We start from the raw sequence: 19,141 nt of genomic DNA on the forward strand, positions 1-19,141 counted from the left end.
TATCTGCAGGTTGGGAAAATAAATCCTTTCTCTGCACCTTCCTCTGCTCCACACCTGGCACACACAGCCTCCCCGGGGCTTCCATGGAGCCCTCGGAGCAATCCCGGGAAGCACGAACAGCAGGGTTTGATCCTTATGGCTTGAGAAAAATGGCCTTCTCTAACTTAAACCGGGGAGCAGGTAAAACAGCGCCCTGAGTGGGACTTCTCCTGGGGCAGGAGCATGCTGAAGGCACGACTGTCGCTGGAAAATCACAGCAAGGGCCCCGTGTCGCCGCTCGCCCGGGCCTCTCCCGAGCCAAGCCCCTCGGGCCGGCGTAGGCCGGAGGCGCCTCGGAGAGAGGCGGGCGCCGTCCCTCGCATTCCTGCCTCAGCAGGGAAGGGAAGGAACGGGGACCCTCCTTCTCCTCAGCCTCCCCGCCCTGGCCTTCGCTTCCAGCCTGCCCCACTGCTGGGAGCCCCCGCGGAGCCCAGCCAAGGGAGCGGAGCCTGCCCTCCGGCCCCGCTGCAGCGCAGGGCGGCACGGCCAGCCAGACAGACAGGGAGCAATTAAACCCTCCCCTGGCCAGCCCCCGACACTCCCTCCTGCATTTTCCAGTCTGTGGTTACGGCGCTCAAAGGGTTCCATTAAGTCACCAAGTTTTACAGGTTCCTTAAAAAAAAAGAAAAAAGAAAAAAAAAAAAAGAGGGGGGTGGGGGGAGGTGAGGGGGAGTGCGCGAGAGAAAAGTTTGGTCACGGCAGGGAATGTGTGATCAAAGCTGAGCCCAGGCTTCCTGTTACACCGGGACTATATATATATCGTGTCTTTAATGTTGGGAATGTGAGCAGCTGCTGGAGCCTGGCGCTGGCTCTGCCTGATTCCCAGCGCGCTGAGGTTTCTTCCACCGACCACAATGAACAAGTTCCTGTGCTGCACGCTTGTGGTGAGTCCCTTGCAGAGGTAGATGGGCTCTAGGATGCATTGCAGCTTCAGACACCAGCCTGGAGAGACACACGGCTTTTCTTCTGGGCTTTTGTTTTGGATTTGGGGGTTTTGGGGGGGTTGTTTGTTTGTTTGTTTGTGGGTTGCTTTGTCTTCTCTCCGTTTTCTTGGTAAACCCTTTTTGTTTCATCTCTCCAAACGTTCTTGGCGAGTTTGGAATGTGATGGACACGTTCAGCTCCAGGGAGACAGCAGGGTTTTTCATCCCATTCTCAAGGTAGTGGCATGAATTGCTTTTTTTTTGCTTTTTTTTCTGACTTCCTCCTTTTATGAGGCCTCATCAGACTGGTCTGCAGCAAAAGCCTGTATCGAGTAATGAATTTAGAAACTGTAGGCTACGATGTTTGTTTCTGATTACAAAAGCTCCATCCCTGCCTGCCTCTAATCTCCGCTGCAGGGGCACTCTCAGGTACTGGGTTGGATTTCTTACCCGGGAAAACCACTGTGAACACCACAAAAAAAACCCCACTAGTGTGTGGTTCTTGTCTTGGCTTAGAAAATTCAGCCTCATATGCAAGAAGGGGATGAATTAGTAGCTGTGTCAGTAGCTATTACAGAAGAAGTTGGGTTATTAAATCTGGTATAAGCCCCTGCTTTAATAAGTCTTTGTTTACTTGGTGATTTAGTAAGATACTTCCAGATGCAAAATTAGAGATGTTAGCAGTGCAGTAAATCTTTCAAAATGTTATTTAATCCATTTAGTCATATGGAATAGTATATGAGTTCAGTTTAATTAAAACCTGCCTACAGACAGATCCTGTGTAACATCTATTTGGAGGCTCTTCATCTTTTGCATAAGGAAACTTTCAAAGAAAAACATTAAAAAATAATAGTCAGAGCAGGCTCTTGCCAGCACAGTAACTTGCTTCTGGGTTGTTTTGGTGAGCACACCGGCATTAATGTTGTGGCAGAGCATTAGAACTGAGATCCATTTATTCTGAAAGCTTTTTATAAATGCAACGAGATTTCCAGGATTTGATGAGTAATGCATGTTTATTACTCTCTGTACAACTTTCTGAAAGAGCTTTTTGAGAAGGAAACCCAAAGTAATTAATGGTGCACGGGAAGTAAAATTTGTCAGGCTTGTGGTCAGCAGATTGAAATTCAGGACAGCTTTTTCATCCCATGTCTGATGTTGTGCCTGCTTTGTCAATATGAAATCACAGGAAGTTAATCTGGGAGTTTCAGCAATATCTGGTTATCAACCTGGCTTCTTATCTGTGGCTGTCATAAAATAATCACATCAGGATTTTGATTTTAATTAAATGCAATGTGCCTGTTCATGTTCTCCCACAAAGTAATAGCATTTGGTGAATTCAGCATAATCCTCTGGCAGATGAGTCTTGGAGCTGAAATACATCAGTGGCAGTGCATAGCAAAGAGATCATCATTCAACTGCATTATTATTATTATTGTTGTTGTTGTTATTAAATTAATTTTAAATTATTGTGAAATTAAAGTAAAATTAGTGAAGTTTAAGTACTGTCAGATGTGCTAGAGCTCAGAAAAGTAGCTTTAGTATCTGTTTTTAGGAGGTACAACAACCCTTTTAGGAGGTACAACTATAGATAAAAGTTCTATGGGTCTGGCTCACATATCCCCCAGCCTAGTTTGGAGACATTGTATCTGGGGCATGATGTACTTTCAGCCTTGGCTTCTTTGCTAAGGTTTCAGAAAGGTTATTCCTGATGTGGAGGTGCACTCATGTTTGTGTTGTTTGCTTGGAACACTAAAGCTGCTTACAAACATTATGAAATTGGACTGAATGGAAAGAAATTCCCCAAAGCTGAATCTCATTACTTGTCACGTAACTATCTTGACCCTTATCCTTGACCTTTCTCTATTTTGGATCTCTGGGCACATGTGACATTCTTTTTCTGGCCTGCCTGTTGGGTTTGCTGTGTGTAGGCAGCAGTGGCTTTGCAGCCTGTGAGGGTAGGAGTTATCTTTCTGTCTGACTTTCTTTCTGTCTGCATGTCTGCATGTGTCTTTGTTAAAAATAAAACACTAAGGTTACCAGAAGAATTTTTAAAAGATATTGTGACAATTGAAGTTATACCCACTGTTCAAATCTCATGGAAAACTTAATTTTGTTCCTTCTGTAAAAACACCTGTTTGCACATGGTACTGGACATACATCCTCTAGCTAGCAGGCAGCTGTTAGTAGTTCTGTCAGTGCAAAGGCAGACTGTAGTTGCAGTGGGAACATCCCAGGTTTGGGTTAGCTCTAAATATTGCTGTCACTCTGGTGAATAATGTTCCAAAATGTAAGACAAATATTTTGGAGAGTTATCTGGTTCGTTTTCCCTGCTTTGTCCCTCTACAAGTTTCAAGGCAAATGTAACTCATAGAAATGAAGACTTTCAATTTAGCCCTGCTTTGATAAAATGTGAAACTGCTCTTCATCTGAATTTCATTTTCATACCACTGAAAATGAAACAGTAATTTAGACCCCTAAGTTGGTGTGAATGACAACTAACTAATGGTGCCTCAAAAAGTCTCTACAAGACTTGGCATTTTGACATATTCCTTTACTGGCAGAGAAATGACGACAGTGTTTCATAGCCTCAGTTTTGAATATGTGTCACTCAGGAGAGTCACCAGTTAAAGTCCTAATGTAAAAGAGGAGCCTCCACTTCATAAAGTGTCTTCCAAACAAAAATAGGTCCTGTTATGTCCAAAGTGAGTGGATTACAATGAAGCAGTTGGTAGAATGGTAGAAGAACTTTATAGCTGAACTCCAAGCAGTGAAGATGACTCCATGTCAGGTTTCATTGTGTACCTGGCCCTTGGCTGTGGTCTGCAGAAAGGTCCCTTGCCTGGGCAGTGCTCTCGTGAGCCTGCAGTCCCCACAGGGCAGGTCAGCAGTGCTGCAGAGCTGCTGGCCCAAAGAGCTTAAACCTGGTGATTGCATGGGCCTTCACAACAGCAAGATGAGGTGGATGAGAGCTAGATGGGAGTCATTTCTGCCAGGATGGCAAGCATTTTACAATGGTGATTTTCAATAGCTGGATGTGGATCTGATCCAGCATGGCATTGTCACATACTGGATCTGAGATACAAGCTATTGATGGAAGAGGACCTTGATAATATCATCCAGTGCTATATTTTGCCAGTAGGATTTCTCTGGGCCTGTGCATGATTTCAGTGAGGAATTTTGCCTAAGGGTTGAGGATATGTGAAAGCCTCCTGCCTTTGCTTTGTCCAAATATTTTATATAGAAGGCAAAGTAGGAGAGTTGTGAGGTTTTACTTTGAACCCAATGCAAACACTGGGAGCAATCTGACAGATGTCTTGAATGATTATTTATCACACAAGAAAATATGCTTTGGAATACTTGTGGAATGCAAAACAGAAACAGATTTATCTTTCTCAGCAAATTAAACATTCTCCTTTGGTCTACAACCCAAAACCACAAAGCCAAGCTATATAATAATATTTTCATATGCTGAAAAGCCACTCTCTTTTCTGCCACAAAGCACTGATTTAAAGGGATGATGCTTGAAGGATTTTTACTTCATGTGCTTTGTCTTCTAGTTCATTTTAATTCAACAGGAGAAATCAAGCAGCTCTTTGCCTTACATTTAAAGATGAAAGAGAAGGGTGTGTATTGTTTTTTGCCCAAGATCTGAAATGAAATTTTACAATCACTTTATTTCTCTTTCAAAAGCATCTTCTAAGGAATCAAACAAATGGACTGCACAGGCCTTTTATATGTATGCTGACATAAGGATGGTATGGAGAAATATAGCTTCAGGCCTAATGTGCTGAGTGACACAGTGAAAGAACTGCTGTCTAACCTTGGGTAATTCATCTTGAATAAGTTCTCAGCATTTGCTTGCATCACACTGACTTACACTAGGCTTATATTTCAGTATTTACAGTTCATCCCAATTCCTCACACTGAGCCAGCCATCCTGAGAGGTGCCCAGGATTTCCCCCAGGGACATGGAGGAAGATTGAGTTCTTCAGTCTTTTTAGCAGTGAGCCTATGACACTAGAACTCCATTTCACCCAATAGGTTGTTAGATGTAGTTAATTATATTAGGTTTTATTCTAGTTTTGGTGTGGGTTTTTTGTTTGTTTGTTTTGTTTTTGGGTGTTTTTTTTGCTACTACAATTTTGTTATTGATAGAATTTCATACTCATATAACAAAAAACCCCTAACCATTAGGGTTTTTTTTTTAAATTGAGCCTTGCATTTTACTAACCCTAGGAAAACTGTTTACAAATGAATCACACTAGCAATTAATTTGTCAAGATGAAAAAGATACTGAGCATTATTTTCTTCCCTTAGTGCTGGCATATAAAGAATTGGCTGAGGGTTTAAAACTGAAAGAAACTGCCTAGATCTCTTCAGTCCATTTGCCATCTCTTCCAGGAAATGAAGTGGGGTATTTGCTTTCAGAAAGGCATTGAGAGCTATATTTAGGACACATGGGTTTCTTGCACCTGCTTCTCAGTGAAAGGCTGTTCCCAATCTTCCTCTGACAAGAGAATCCCCTTTTCATTTGCCAGTATTATCCTTTAATGGAGAAAGTTCTCTCTGAGTTCACTGGCTGTCTGTACTGAGTCCATGGCTTCTCTTGTGACTTGCCAAGCTATTCAATAAGTCCAGATCCTCTCCAGGGAGGAGCTCTCCATTTCCTTTGAAACTTTCTCTGTACTGCTTCCCAGTGAATTATCCTTTCCTAAACAAGGATGAACAGAATTTTACACAATCTTCTGAATGACAAATCCATTAATTTGGTTGTATGCAGCACTGATGGATGCCAGCTTTGGTTTCAGAAGGGTTATAGAGTGAACATACTCATTGTCCCTACTTCTGATTCCAGTAGACTGAAGCTGGACTTGCAATTTCTTCCTTCTTTCAAATTGGCACATTACACTTTTTCCAGCAAGAGCAAAACAGGCCAGGCGTGTTTATGGAAGAAATCTTTCTTTCTATGAAGCTTTTGGAGAGACCACTGTTCAAAACTAGTAAGTTCAGATCATGACACTTTGCTGTGCTCAAATAGTGCTTAGTGAATAGAAGACATTCAGGTGCTTAGTATATAGACTGCATTTCAATATGGACATTCAGATCAATCAGAGGTTTGTGTAGCTAAGAAACTGCTATCAAGTTGGTCATAGCATAGTTTAGGAGAGGAAATGTCAGGAAGGACATAAAATGCATTTAAATGCCGTTTTAATTTGTCTTAGGAACATGCTATTGAAGGGCCTCTCCTGATCATCTTTATTTACTGTGTTTTAGTTTCCATATCAGAGCAGCCCTGGAGTGCACAAAGTGGATTTACCAAAGTAAACTGAACTGATGAAAGCAAATCTAGAGATGGGCCCCAGAGACACCAGATGCACTGTAACCACTAATGCATGCTTGTCCATGAGAGCAGATTGAAGTTAGTCCAAAATATCCCCTCAGAATAATACATAATGTGGATGTCAGGTGCTCAGCACCATCTGTTTTGCTCTGCAAATCTGCTGTAACAGGTGATGCAAATTCCTAATGTAAGCACAAACTAACTGTGTGTTAGGCCAGGAGAAAGAACAATTTAGTGATGTTCCCCTCCAGCTTATTCTGTGAATTGGGGGACAAAAGAGTATTTTCATTCTGCTTGTGCCATGTTGCTACAGTAAAAATAGTGACAACTTTATTTCATTATCTTCTACCATTACTACTGAATTCTTGCAAAACATCTGAAAAATAGATTGAATTTACCTTGGCACTTGATGTAGGTTTAAAGATAACTTCTGATTTGCAGGTTGCATATCAATATTCAGAATACTCAGTTGTGCTGTGTGTGTTTGGACTGCATAGAAAGCAATTGCAGATCTTTTTTATTAAGTATTATTGAGTAACCTACAGTAGTCTTATGAAGTGTGATATTGGGGATTGAGGTCTAGAAATGTACTTAGCAACATACTGATGGCTATATTTGGTCTAAAAAAAAAAGTCCAGAAAAAATGCCCTAAAAGGACGCATGTGCTGTCTATGGCTGTGGTTGATATCTGATGCATAGAAGAGATGGCAGAAATATCACTATTTTTGTGAATTCAGTTTTTGGCTTGGAATTTCTTGATCAAAAGCTGATGTTTATGTTTAATAGTCCTTTATTATTTTCATCCATTACTATGTCAGGTATCATCTTGAACTCGGCTGTTTGCAATCTCCTATGGCAGTGAGGAGTTGCACAGCTCCCTGTGCCAATAGGCTCACAGTAGTCAAACAGTGGTAATGGTGATCTAGTTCTATGTTGAAAATTATGTATAAAATGCTCTGGTAAAGTTCAGAGATATTCATTGCATATCTTTAGTTTGACTGAAGGATCTTTTTGTCATAATATTTTACTAAATAATATAGTGGACTCCTGCATACATGTGGCTCAGCCACTGATCAATGGATTACTGCAGCTATGTAATGTATTTCTGGGAAAAAAAGAGAAAACAAGTGTGATGTACTTTTCTCTTAAAAGCAAAAAGAAAAAAATCAAATGGGAAGACTGATTGTTCTTTTAGTGATGCTAATTTATTTATCCTATTATTATGGTTTCAGAAGGGTTATGCTCATTTAGATTAATAATATTCTCGTTGCCATTATTAGTTTATAGTTATTGGTTCTTCCAAGGACAAAACTCAGTATGTCTCACACACATATGGTTCAAGTATTGTTTTGCTCAATTTTTAAAGTTAATTCCTCTCAAATTGTGTTGAAATGTTTTCAATTTTTGTTGGCTTGTTTCCCACAGCTGTAGGTCCTTCAGGGAGCAAATCCCTCCATTTTTCCCTACAAATTCCTCGGCTTTCATACCCTGATTATTGAATTTTAATTAATTTTAATGCTGAGTCATCCCCTGCAGCAAAACTCTTTATTTGCCTCATACATGGTTTCCCATGTAAATAGTTGAGTAAGGAAAATAGATAAAATCTTGTTATTCTTGCTCCTACATGTTGCAGAGTAGAGTTAATAGTTATGAAATTATTCACCTACCTTGTTCATTACATGAAAATGTGTCACCATGGGCAGAGGCACAACCCAGAGGAGCAGATTCTACTGCCATGACAGCTCTGGATTTGTGGGGAGCTGTGCATTGCAGAGCAGGAATACTGATGTTTCTGCACAAGGACTGCTGCCCATATGACTGACTGGTTGCTGTCCCTAATAATTTTCACAGTGTCAGATGTTCACCTCTGTTGGGAATTGTCTTGGGTTTCCACAACAGATATCTGTGTGAAGTTGATGAGGGTTGATGCTTATCTTTGTAGTGCCTGTGCCACATGTTGTAGTCAGATATGTTCTGTGAAGGAAATGTTTGTGTCCATGCAAGTCTTGGACTCTGGGATGCTGTATTATCTATTACTGAACTAAAACCATAGAAGAAAACTTCACTGTTCACATCAACAATTAATGAGATTACCAGGACTTCCTTATTACTAGTCATAGCTGTAGATTTACCAAGGGTGGGGGCATTTTTCCTCAATGTGAAGCCACTCACTATTAAAAAATGTGCTGCACCCTCTTTGTTAAATAGATCACATAAAACAGATCCAGTCATTTAAGGAAAATGGAGTTGTTCATCAAACTTCAAAGACTAATAAGGAATTTCTCACAGTGAAAGGTATTGTGCATTGAGACCACAAGAAAAGTGAGATCTCCAACCTCAAGAAATCTGATAAGTTATCAGTCAAGGGCATTATTAGTCAAGGGTAGCTGCAAGAGGTTGTAGGGAATATCCATACTATCTGCATTTCATTCCTCAGCCCAAGTACAGGTGTATGAAAAGTGGATTCATAGATGTGCAATAGGAGAATGCATTTAAGAATACTTGCTTAAGCAATAAGAGTTCCTAAGCTAAGCATCTCATATCACTTGTTGTTTACTGTGAATTGTGTTAATGCAGATGAAGTTTTAAATTGCCATTTCCAAACTTAATGAGACTATGGCTTTAGAAGTGCCTTGATATGGCAGAAGTGAGGCCCTTAAATGAAGCATCTCAAGAAAATACAACTTAAAAAAAAAAAAAAGTTAATTCCACTTATACTTTGGGGACATTTGAAAAAGAGGAAATACATTTTTGAAATTAAATTGGCAACTCTGTGTTAGCTGACAAAGATTAAATTAGCAATAAAGACAAGTCAGATCTATAATTTTATTGGATACACTGAAAAATATCTTAGATCCAGTTTACTTCATCTTTATAAAATAATGTACAAGCTTTGGAAGAGCAGTGGCACATGTAGCCATGCATGCAGTGCAGGGACAGAGCTGGGTTATCAGTGAGGAGAGTGAGCTGTTGGCAGACCCTGTGGGGATCAGGGTGGTTCTCAAAAATTATTTTTGTGGTAGACTGACAGAATCACAGAACCAAATTTTCAATTATAAGACCAAAACAAAGTGATATGGAGGTTGTCTCTGCAGCAAGGCAGGCTGTCTCAGCTCACCAGGTCCCCAGTCACACCAGCAAAGCTGACTGTTGTAGGAAGCAGGAGGACTCCAGCTGTCATGGCATGTGCTGGTACTGAACCAGCTTTTCACAACATCTGTGAGCCTGTGGTTTCAGGTAGGACATGAAAGCATTGGCCTGGTCTCTTCGAGCTCACACAATTGAGTCCTTAATGTGCCCTTCGTACCCTGCATCCTTCCTTACCTTTGTCTCAAGCTGTGTCTACTCCTTTGATGTAGTTGCCACATTACATCCCAAAAGCTTCTGCGTATCAGTGCAAAATTGAATGGAAGGCATTAAAAAGTAACCTCTATTGTTCTAGCCAATAATTTCTGTAAAAAGCATAAGAGGAATAGTGTAAGGAATCACCTTTAAAGGTATCTGTGGTGATGGTGCACTACACTGGTCATATTCATATGTTCAGGCACAATTTCTGCTTAAGAACACAAAGATGTATAATCCCCACCTGCTGTGCATTGGACAAATTTTCTGGTGCCAGGCAGTAAAAGGTCATTGCCCAGTGATATTAAAAGGGTGTAAATCAGAGAATAGTATCTACATCTATGGAAGGAATCACTTAGGTCGGGAAGATTTGCTAGATAAGATCCTAAAACTTTCCCATTCTTAGACATAGGAGAGTCTGGAAGCTTGCAGGTATCTCAGAAATTTCAAATGCAAATATCTGTTTGAAGATGAGTGACATGAGTAGACTCATAAACTCACTGAAGTGCAGGTTTCCTTGTGATCACGGTGCTTCCCGGAACTAAAAGGAGACGATGTTTTGTTTTCCTGTTGCTAGCTCTTGGACATTTCTGTCAAATGGACCTTCCAGGATGATTCTCCCCCCAAGTACCTCCATTACGACCCAGAGACATCTCGGCAGCTGCTGTGTGACCAGTGTCCTCCGGGGAGCTACGTGAAGCGGCACTGCAGCGCTAGCAGCCCGACGCAGTGCGCCCCGTGCCCGGCTCAGTACTACGCCGACGAGTGGAACAGCAACGAGGAGTGCCAGTACTGCAGCACCGTGTGCAAGGAGCTGCAGCTCGTCAGGCAGGAGTGCTCCAGCACGCAGAACCGCGTCTGCGAGTGCGTCCCGGGCAGGTACCTGGAGCTCGAGTTCTGCTTGAGGCACACGGAGTGTCCGCCCGGCTCCGGGGTTGCCCAGGCAGGTGGGTCCCGCTCCTCCATAGCTATGGACAGGCGTAATCGGAGCTCGGCAGCGCGTCCACGAGTCGTGGCAGTGACAAGATTAGGAAAGAGGCTTGTCCAGATGAAATTGCAGGACAGTAAATTGTAAAACCAATTGAACTTGTTCTAATCTGCATCATTTGGACTGTAGCCAAAGGAAGGTTTCTCAGTGGAATACCCTGCTCCTGCTGTAATATATAACTTAATGGCAGTAGCAAATGTAGCAAATTGCACTCTAATGAGAAACATGATGGATTGCCTCTTTTAAAGGAACATTATCTGGAATGTAGTATTTGTGTGTGTGAAAAATAATAATGGTTTTCATTTTGAAATCCGCTGTTTCAAGCAACCGTATATCTTGACAAACACCAGGAGCACTACATGTTTGACACCAAGTATATAATTATAATAACATTAATATAGCTCTGGTGTCACTGCAATATGTGGTAATAATTAATTATCAGCATGCTAAGTGGAATTTTCCTTTCTTAGGGAAATTGTTACTATTATCAAGCAAACAACCATTTCTTTGTCAAGCAAGCTGGCACAGTGCTGAAAGTCTGGTGGGAATATAGAGCAAAGCAGCACTTTTCTGTCGAGTGTATTCTTCATTTAAAACAACATAAACTGTTAAACCAATAATTTGTTCTTCCCTCAAAACCAAATACATCATTTATTGTTTGGCAAATGCTGTGGCCCAGTTTAGCTCCAGTATTTAGCACAACCTGAAAGAATTGTAAACTGTCATTGTACCAGATCTTGATAACTGCCTGGAGAAGAGCACTGAGGAAGGAAATGCAGAAAATCAAAGTGTCTCAGACACCTGCAGGCAGAATGATTTCCCTAGGAATGATGTACCTGCAGTGAGAAACACTAGGGCTGCCCTGTGCATTTTAGTGCTGAGCTGAATGACAGGCTGGAGGTCCTTTTCTGGGTTATGAACCTCTCACTGGAGAGCAGCTTTGGCAGAAGGAGAAATGTCGCTGCTGTAGCTGCTCACTAGTCCTTGAGTAATTGGTTGATGAAGCTTTACCCTGATGCCCTTCCACTGTCAAGCATTTCCACCTGGCAGTTATCACATTTCCATATTATAAACATTCATTAACCTAAACCATTATACCCAGGGGCTTGGGTTAATGAGGTTCCACTGTATCTCAGCAGCAAGTCAAAAGGGACCAGAAACAAAATCCTCAGAAAGGCTTTGGGAGATGAAAGCATAAATTGTCTGAGCAACCAGCCTGCTGCATCCCTCCGAGCACAGTGAAATATGGCAGACAAATTTTAATCCCTCAGATCAGAATGAAGCAAACTTTTAAAGAAGATAAAATGTTGAGTTTTGTAACATCTTGAAAAGTTTGTTTCCAAAAGACCATCAGATTGAACCAGCTAAACCCAAGCAGACCTCAGAAAAGGAATGAAAACATTGTAAAAATAATTGCATCCCCCTGTGTCAATACCACTTTTTGAGGTGAGGCAACAACTAAGAGTTTAATAAGCATATACTGCTTATTTGTAATAAGTAACTGTGTTATTGCTTTTTGCCATATGATAGCCTTGAACTTTGTAATGAGGCACATTCAGGTGAAATAAAACCTAAAAGCAGAAAAGTATGATTCCATTCCCACACAGGCAGATGGTGTGGTCCAATGCTTCATTTAAGGCTTAAAGCATTAGAATTCTGTTTCCCTGGTGCTCATTGCTCGTGATTACACTGGGATATCACCTTCCTTTGTAGTCTCTTTTTGTGAGTGAAGATTAAGGCTTTGTTCCTTTCTGCCGCGGCGGGCCCTGGATGAGGCAGGGTTTCGAGCAGCATTGTGCTGGGAAAGCAGGCAGCTCCGTCTCCCCCGTGGCTGCTGCCGTTTCCCTGGGAAGATTGGGGGATTCCAGGAGGGTTGGAGGGAGTGGCAGAAGGGCAGGCAGACAGCGGCAATTCGTGTCCTTAACAAGAGCGGCGAAATAAACAGTGAAGAAGCTGGCAGAGCTGGAGAGTGACTTTATGCTCAGTCCTGAGAGCACTGATGGAGAACGGGGTATATTCCTCCCTTGTGCTGCAAAGATGATGCAGCAAGCTGTGAGCGGAACGATGCACCATTTGCAGGAACACTCCTTCCTTCCACTTCCCCGCTGCCAGCACACAGCAGAGTCTGTCTATGGCAGGGAAGTTGCTGAAATGCAGCTGCCTCAGGCCAGCTATCGCTGCCCGCGGGTGCAGGTGCTGCCCGCAGCTGTGTCCAGCAGCGCTGCAGGCAGCGCGCACTGCGCGGGGCCGGGCTGGGGCTGCAGAACGCGCAGGCTTTGCCAGGGGCTGGCGCATACAGGGACTTTGGCAGCTATCAACTCCTTTGTTTCCACTCGTTGTCTGATGAAGTGCTGGGTCAGGTTGTGTGCAAGCACTCTTCTTGATTTCACAGCTGATTGAAAACTCGAGATGCGTAATACTCTCTTTCTCTAAGGATTTCCCGAAATAAAGAAAAGATTGCTAAAAAGCTAACATTAAAATAAACATCCACATGTAAATACTAAAAAAATACACTAGATGGAGGTATTTTCTTATTCAAATATAGTTTCCAATTTTTTCAAATAAATTTTAAGCATGTGCTTAAGCTCATGTTCAATAATGCAGTATTAGATACCAGACTTCAGGCACTTGTTAAATGTTGGATGAATAAGGATGAATTAGGAGTGAGTATACAGCAGTTATTGGTGCTGTTACTTTCCTGCCACTGGTGGTTAGACTGCATAGTTTCAGATTTCATGGATTTGTTTTCTTACTATGTTAGAACCATATGTTGTGATTCTCTAGTTGTATGATATATTTAGTTCTGAAGTAAAACTATGCATTATAAATCACCAAGTAGAACATGTAAGTCTATTAAATATTTTTTTTAATATTGGACACTGCTTTCTTTGCTTTTAATAACACTTTATTCAAGGCCCAAAAAGAATTTCAAAATTGTTGTCTTTAGTTGATATGGAATTGGATTGTATTTTTATCTAGAACTGAAGTAACCCATTCAAGTCAGGCTCTGGGCAGTTACTGCAGAGTGAAATTCAGAATTTTCAGAGTGAAAATTTTTTTCCACTTATTTACTTTACAGAATGTTTGTATAGGTGAAGGATGAAGATCAGACATAGTGTAATGTGTGAATAGACTTGAGTAATCAAGGTTATAAAGATATTACTTTACTAAATTACTGATTTAATCAGTAATCACCAATTTTAAACTTGGTAACATATTTAAGAGTACTATTTACTGTATTACATCAGCAGGAACATCCTTCTCCTAAGTCATCTTCTGTCTCTTTTTCTTCCAAAGTGATTCCTTAATAGATCACAAACATGAAAAGCAGAAGCATGACAGTTTAGAGAGGAATGTTTTTTTGCTGTTTTCTTTTTAAATTTTTTTCTCCACAGTTGAGGTTATATGTAATTGGATGCATTGTTTTCCTGTTTCCACAGGTACCCCTGAGAGTGACACTGTATGTGAGAGATGTCCAGAGGGATTTTTCTCGAATGAAACCTCCTCCAAAGCAGCCTGTCTTAAACACACAAACTGTAGTGCCCTGGGTTTCAAAATAGCTTTGAAAGGAAATGAGGTTCGTGACAACATCTGTCAGGAAAATACAGATACGACACCTCAAAAATGTGGAATAGGTGTGTATCATATTAAGGAAGAGTCCTCTGAAAACATACCTTTAGTTATTGTTAAAATTAATTTACTAAAACCCAGGATAAAAATACCTAGCTTGTTAGCTCTTTGCCTGCTATGGTGATGGCCATAGTAGAACTTTAATTATTGTAGCTCAGACCAAAAAGAACTCAAGCACAAGAGAAACAGCACTACAAAGACAAGTTCTTAGTCTGTTTTTTAAGTACTGTTTCTTATCATTCTTGCTGCTTGGTTGTTGTTGTTTTTTGGTTTTGGGGTTTTTTTGGGGTTTTTTTCCTGAGACAGTTAAGGTAAGAGATCAGAACAATTGACATTTTCTCTTTCTCATTTCAGATGTAACCCTGTGTGAGGAGGCTATGTTCAGGTTTGCTGTTCCTACTCATGTCACACCTAACTGGCTGAACATACTAGCAGACAGCTTGCCTGGGACAAAGGTTAGCACAGAAAATATTGAAAGGATTAAACAAAGGCACAGCCCTCAAGAGCAGACCTTCCATCTTTTGAAACTGTGGAAGCAGCAAAACAAAGAACAGGATATGGTCAAGAAGATTATCCAAGGTATCTTATTGTGATAGCATATGCATTATAAAAAACCTTCTGAATAGCACTTAAAAATTGCTTGGATCAAATACCAAGGGGATGTGTTGTGCTTGGAGAGGGGCCTGCAGGCCTTCACTGAGATACATCAATGCCATAAGCATAGGGAAGTCAGAGGGAAGCAGGAACAGAATTCCACTTCTCCAGATCAGTCAAGGACTGAATTCTTTCCAGACTTGTTGCGTACTTTGGAGTGTGTGTTGTGCCGTGACCAAGGTCCCCTTTTAAGACTGCACAACATACAAAGAATTTTGATCAAGTGAGGGGAAAGTGTTTCCCACTGTAATATCTGAGCAACCAAGGTTAGAGGGAGCTGGTTCCCTGCAGCTGAGAGTGCAGTTTGTCTTCTGTAAAGTAGAGGTTGATATTTGTGACTTTATGAATACATAGAGAGGCTTTCCTTTCTTTTTCCCTTCTGGTATCTTTGTCATGCTGATTCATTTGTTTATTTGATTCGGCTTTGTTTGTGCTGAACCTACCAAGACACGTTTCAAAGATGAAATAGTGCTGCAGTATTAATAACAAGATTTTTTACAGTAGTTAGGCCAGGTCTTTTCATGTAAACCGCCATCAACAACCACCACATCCAAATGACATTTTGTCCACTCAGAATAGATTTGAAAAATGCTGCAGAAATGTTTTTTTTACCCCTCTGCTATTTAGTATGTATGCTTATGTCAGTCTAGGAAGTGTCTGGAGTACTTCAAAATTCAAAATTGCTATTTTAACAAAGCTTGCCTAGGCATTTCTGAAGAGAATTAGCTAAATTTTCATTCACTGGAAACAAATACTAGGAGTCCTATCACGTACACACAACATTTTACAGGATAGATGGGCCCAAAAAAGCAAAGATGAGAGAATTATTTGAAGCAAAGAAATTTGGAAAGCAAATTCAGCTTGGAATTTTGGAAGGTTTTTTTGCAGGCTACAGTAAAGTTGTAATATGCTGTACTTAGCTGTATTCTCTTTTTGCTTTCTATAGATATCGGTCATTGTGAAAACAGTGTCTTAAAGCACGTTGGCCACCTGAACCTCACCTTTGAACATCTCAACACGCTGATGGCAAGCCTGCCAGGCAAGAAAGTGGGAAAAGAAGATGTTGAGCGCACAATGAAACTATGTCAATCCACAGAGCAAGTTCTGAAGCTTCTCAATCTGTGGAGAATAAAGAATGGTGACCAAGACACCATTAAAGGTTTAATGTATGGACTGAAGCACTTGAAAATGTACCACTTTCCAAAACGAACCATCCAAAGCCTGAAGAAGGTGATAAAGTTTCTTCACAGATTTACAATGTATAGATTATACCAGAAACTCTTTTTAGAAATGGTAGGGAACCAACTTAAATCTGTGAAAGTAAGATGTGTCTAATTCAAGATACGTTTCTATCTCCACTGACTATTCTTCCCTAATTACTGCCAGCAGTAATTAAACTGGAACGTTATTTCCCTACATTTTGATTTACTATTTATAGAAATGCCTGACTGGAATAGTTCTAAGTCTCCTGCAGTGGTTTTGAAGGGGTTTTTTTTGCTGGTTTTTTTTTTTTTTTCTTTAATAAAAATCACTTTTGTAAAAGCTATTAACCCAATGGTAACGCTAAGGGCCTGATTCTGCAGTTTTGCACATTCAGAGCTGAAAAGTCCCACTATAGTCACTAGATGAGAAAGGAATGCCAGACCAGGCTCTACTCCAGTATTTGCTATTTATATTCTTCAAGGAATAAACATTTTTGTTGTACATATTTATTAAGTTAAATGGATATGAGACTGAATTTTAGGAAGAGAATTGGAAAGCACAGTGTATATTTTCTAGCTAAACAAATATGATTCCATATATTTTTCTGGCAAAATTTTGTAGCATGCCCTAAGAGTTATTAATTTCTTTACATTTTGTATTTAAAAAATGTATTATTGCTTAGTATTATTTGTATAAGTTGTGGTATCTTTTGGTAAGGATGTTTTAATTTATCCAATGATTTTAACTCAAATACAGTGAAAATATAGCTCAAGTGACCTGAATATTTAAATATTCTGTGAGGAAGTGAATGTACCATATTTAAGAAGCTGGATTTTTATATAGAATTTCATAATCTTATTTTATAAAACAATTAAATTTTTCAGTTTAGTTTTTGACTGGTGTTTTACTCTTGATTCTAAAGTAGGAACTAATTACAAAGACAGACTATGTGGATTTTGCACTTTATCTTGGGCTAGGGTCTCTGCTACTCCCTGTCTGGTCTAGTAGTTAATATGTGAACCAAGTAAATATTGATCATGGAATTTCATGGTCACTGCAAAGGTGTAGAAGAAGCTACAAAAGTCCTTCTGGTCCCAGGCTAAAAGGCCCAGGTGGTTGTGATATGACCAATTAGAGTTCCATAGACACATTTGGCCCAGCACCGCTCTTGGCCCAGTGACGTTCTTGGAGAGCTCACAACCTCTGCCCTAACCACAGTAATTTCATGGAGGAAAGATGATGCATGGGCCTGACAGGCTTGGAAAGCCTCACATATTGCCACTGTGTTTAAAGGAAGGGAGCACTGAGAGGTCACATAAAAAATAGTCATTCACCATTTCTCTCAGCTACAGAATGAGACACCTACAAAGCCCTAAGCCCATAAAAGCAGAACAGAGACTGGATGAGTGTCATTATCAAAAGCTCTCAATTTTAAGGACCAGTGGTCGTTCACAATGCAAGCCAAAGGCTTTGGTGGCTTCAGAGAAAGACTGTACTCATGGTTTTTTTTTCTTTAAACCATGTGAACAGAGCTTGAATATTCAACATATTCTTTACCATTGTGTAAGGAAAGGAAATCCATAAGCATTTAGCCTTGTATGACAAATATTCTTCTATTAGAGATGAGAGCATCTTAACCAAAGAATGAGAAAGAGATTTCTGCTTGATACGATAGGTGTTCATCAGAATTGCTCTCTGTATAGCAAATAAAAATGAGACATACTGATTTAAAATACTTGGGACTCATTTTTCACTGAATTCTCACATCACTTTTTTATCAAAAGGAATAAACTCCCTTTTAAATTTCACATGCTATTAGCATCTCATTTATTGCTGTAACTGAGAAATGGTGCTGAACATGAAAAAAATTCCTAGTTTTGTGTTGATTCATTTGGGATAATTTACATACTTGTACAACAGAAAGTGGTTTTATATGTAATTAAAAGATTATAGCAACAGACTCTCAAATTTGCAAAATAGATACCAGATGTTTCCATGACTCTGACAGGTGTGGAGGTTTGGGGTGTTTTAGGTGTTAAAGTGAGAATAATGATCTTACTGGCAACAAAATGAAGATCACACACACCTTGTAAACAATATCATCTTAATCCTTTCTACATATATTACAACAATTTTGAAATTGATAGTAGAAATCCAGTATCAAGTAGCACTATAATTTAAAAATTTATCACAGAGATAGAGCCCTCTAGAGAAAAGCATGATTGCTTCTTAGTACATGGGTTTTATTTTATACATTTATATTTATATTTTTCAAGTAGTTATATGTAACTCTCTGTAAACAATGCAGTGTTTGTGGTCCCTCAGGAGTGGCAATAGTGAAGAAGGTGCTTGGAGCCAGAGCCTACAGTTTAAGCTGAAACTACCATGTGAACATGATATGCTTCACTACAGTAGAGTATGGCCTGGACTGGATTTCCTGGGAAAATTTAGCATAGAACTATAACCTGTGCCTTCAAAATAGGATTTTTTCCCCCTAAATGCAAAGTTACACATGCTTAAAGAACTATACATCTTAAAGCTGATTCAGTTGATCAGTTGCCCATGCTCAAGTAAACACTTCTCAGCCAGTATGTCCCTCATTTATGAACTTCACTCATATGAAGTTCATGACTTGAATGACTTGAACACATCCTGAGCAGGAGACATTTAAACTGTATTCCCTTCCCCAAAGAGCCTCCAGCCCAAAATAGCCAAGACAAACAAAAGCAAGACCCAGGATAATGAGGGAGAGGGTGAGGCAAACAGAAAGTGGGAGGAAAGCTTGGAAAAAATGTGGGTTTGGGGGTGGTAGCTTGTTTTATAAGGAAGGCTGCAGGAGGAGGAAGATGTGCAATGGGCATCAGGTAGGAGAGGGGTCCCAGTGTCCCTGGCTTGGAGGAAATGCTGCTGTGGAGGGCAAAATGTGAGGTGTGAGGGCTGGGGACAAACAGCCAGAGCTGGGCCTCGGGGGTGACTTGAAGAGGGATTTTGTGCTCAGGGTGCCCTGACCTGCCAGGATTAC

At 40.4% G+C, this 19,141-nt stretch overlaps 1 protein-coding gene across 2 annotated transcripts; it reads left to right on the top strand.

Moving 5' to 3' along the window:
* Positions 1–400: 400 nt before the first annotated feature.
* On the top strand, positions 401–17,008 carry TNFRSF11B (TNF receptor superfamily member 11b). 2 transcript variants are annotated; one of them, XM_064706576.1, is made up of 5 exons: positions 401–923; positions 10,222–10,591; positions 14,073–14,267; positions 14,617–14,841; positions 15,863–17,008. In XM_064706576.1, exons 1-5 carry the CDS (start codon positions 894–896, stop codon positions 16,249–16,251), a joined length of 1,209 nt encoding a protein of 402 aa, XP_064562646.1. In that variant the 5' UTR covers positions 401–893; the 3' UTR covers positions 16,252–17,008. The 2 variants fall into 2 exon arrangements, with proteins under 2 accessions (XP_064562646.1, XP_064562647.1); XM_064706577.1 differs by having other exon boundaries at positions 407–923; positions 14,617–14,717; positions 15,863–16,039.
* The last annotated feature ends 2,133 nt before the right edge of the window (positions 17,009–19,141 follow it).

Source organism: Zonotrichia leucophrys, chromosome 2 (genome assembly GCF_028769735.1).
Source record: "Zonotrichia leucophrys gambelii isolate GWCS_2022_RI chromosome 2, RI_Zleu_2.0, whole genome shotgun sequence".
Lineage (NCBI taxonomy): Eukaryota > Metazoa > Chordata > Aves > Passeriformes > Passerellidae > Zonotrichia > Zonotrichia leucophrys.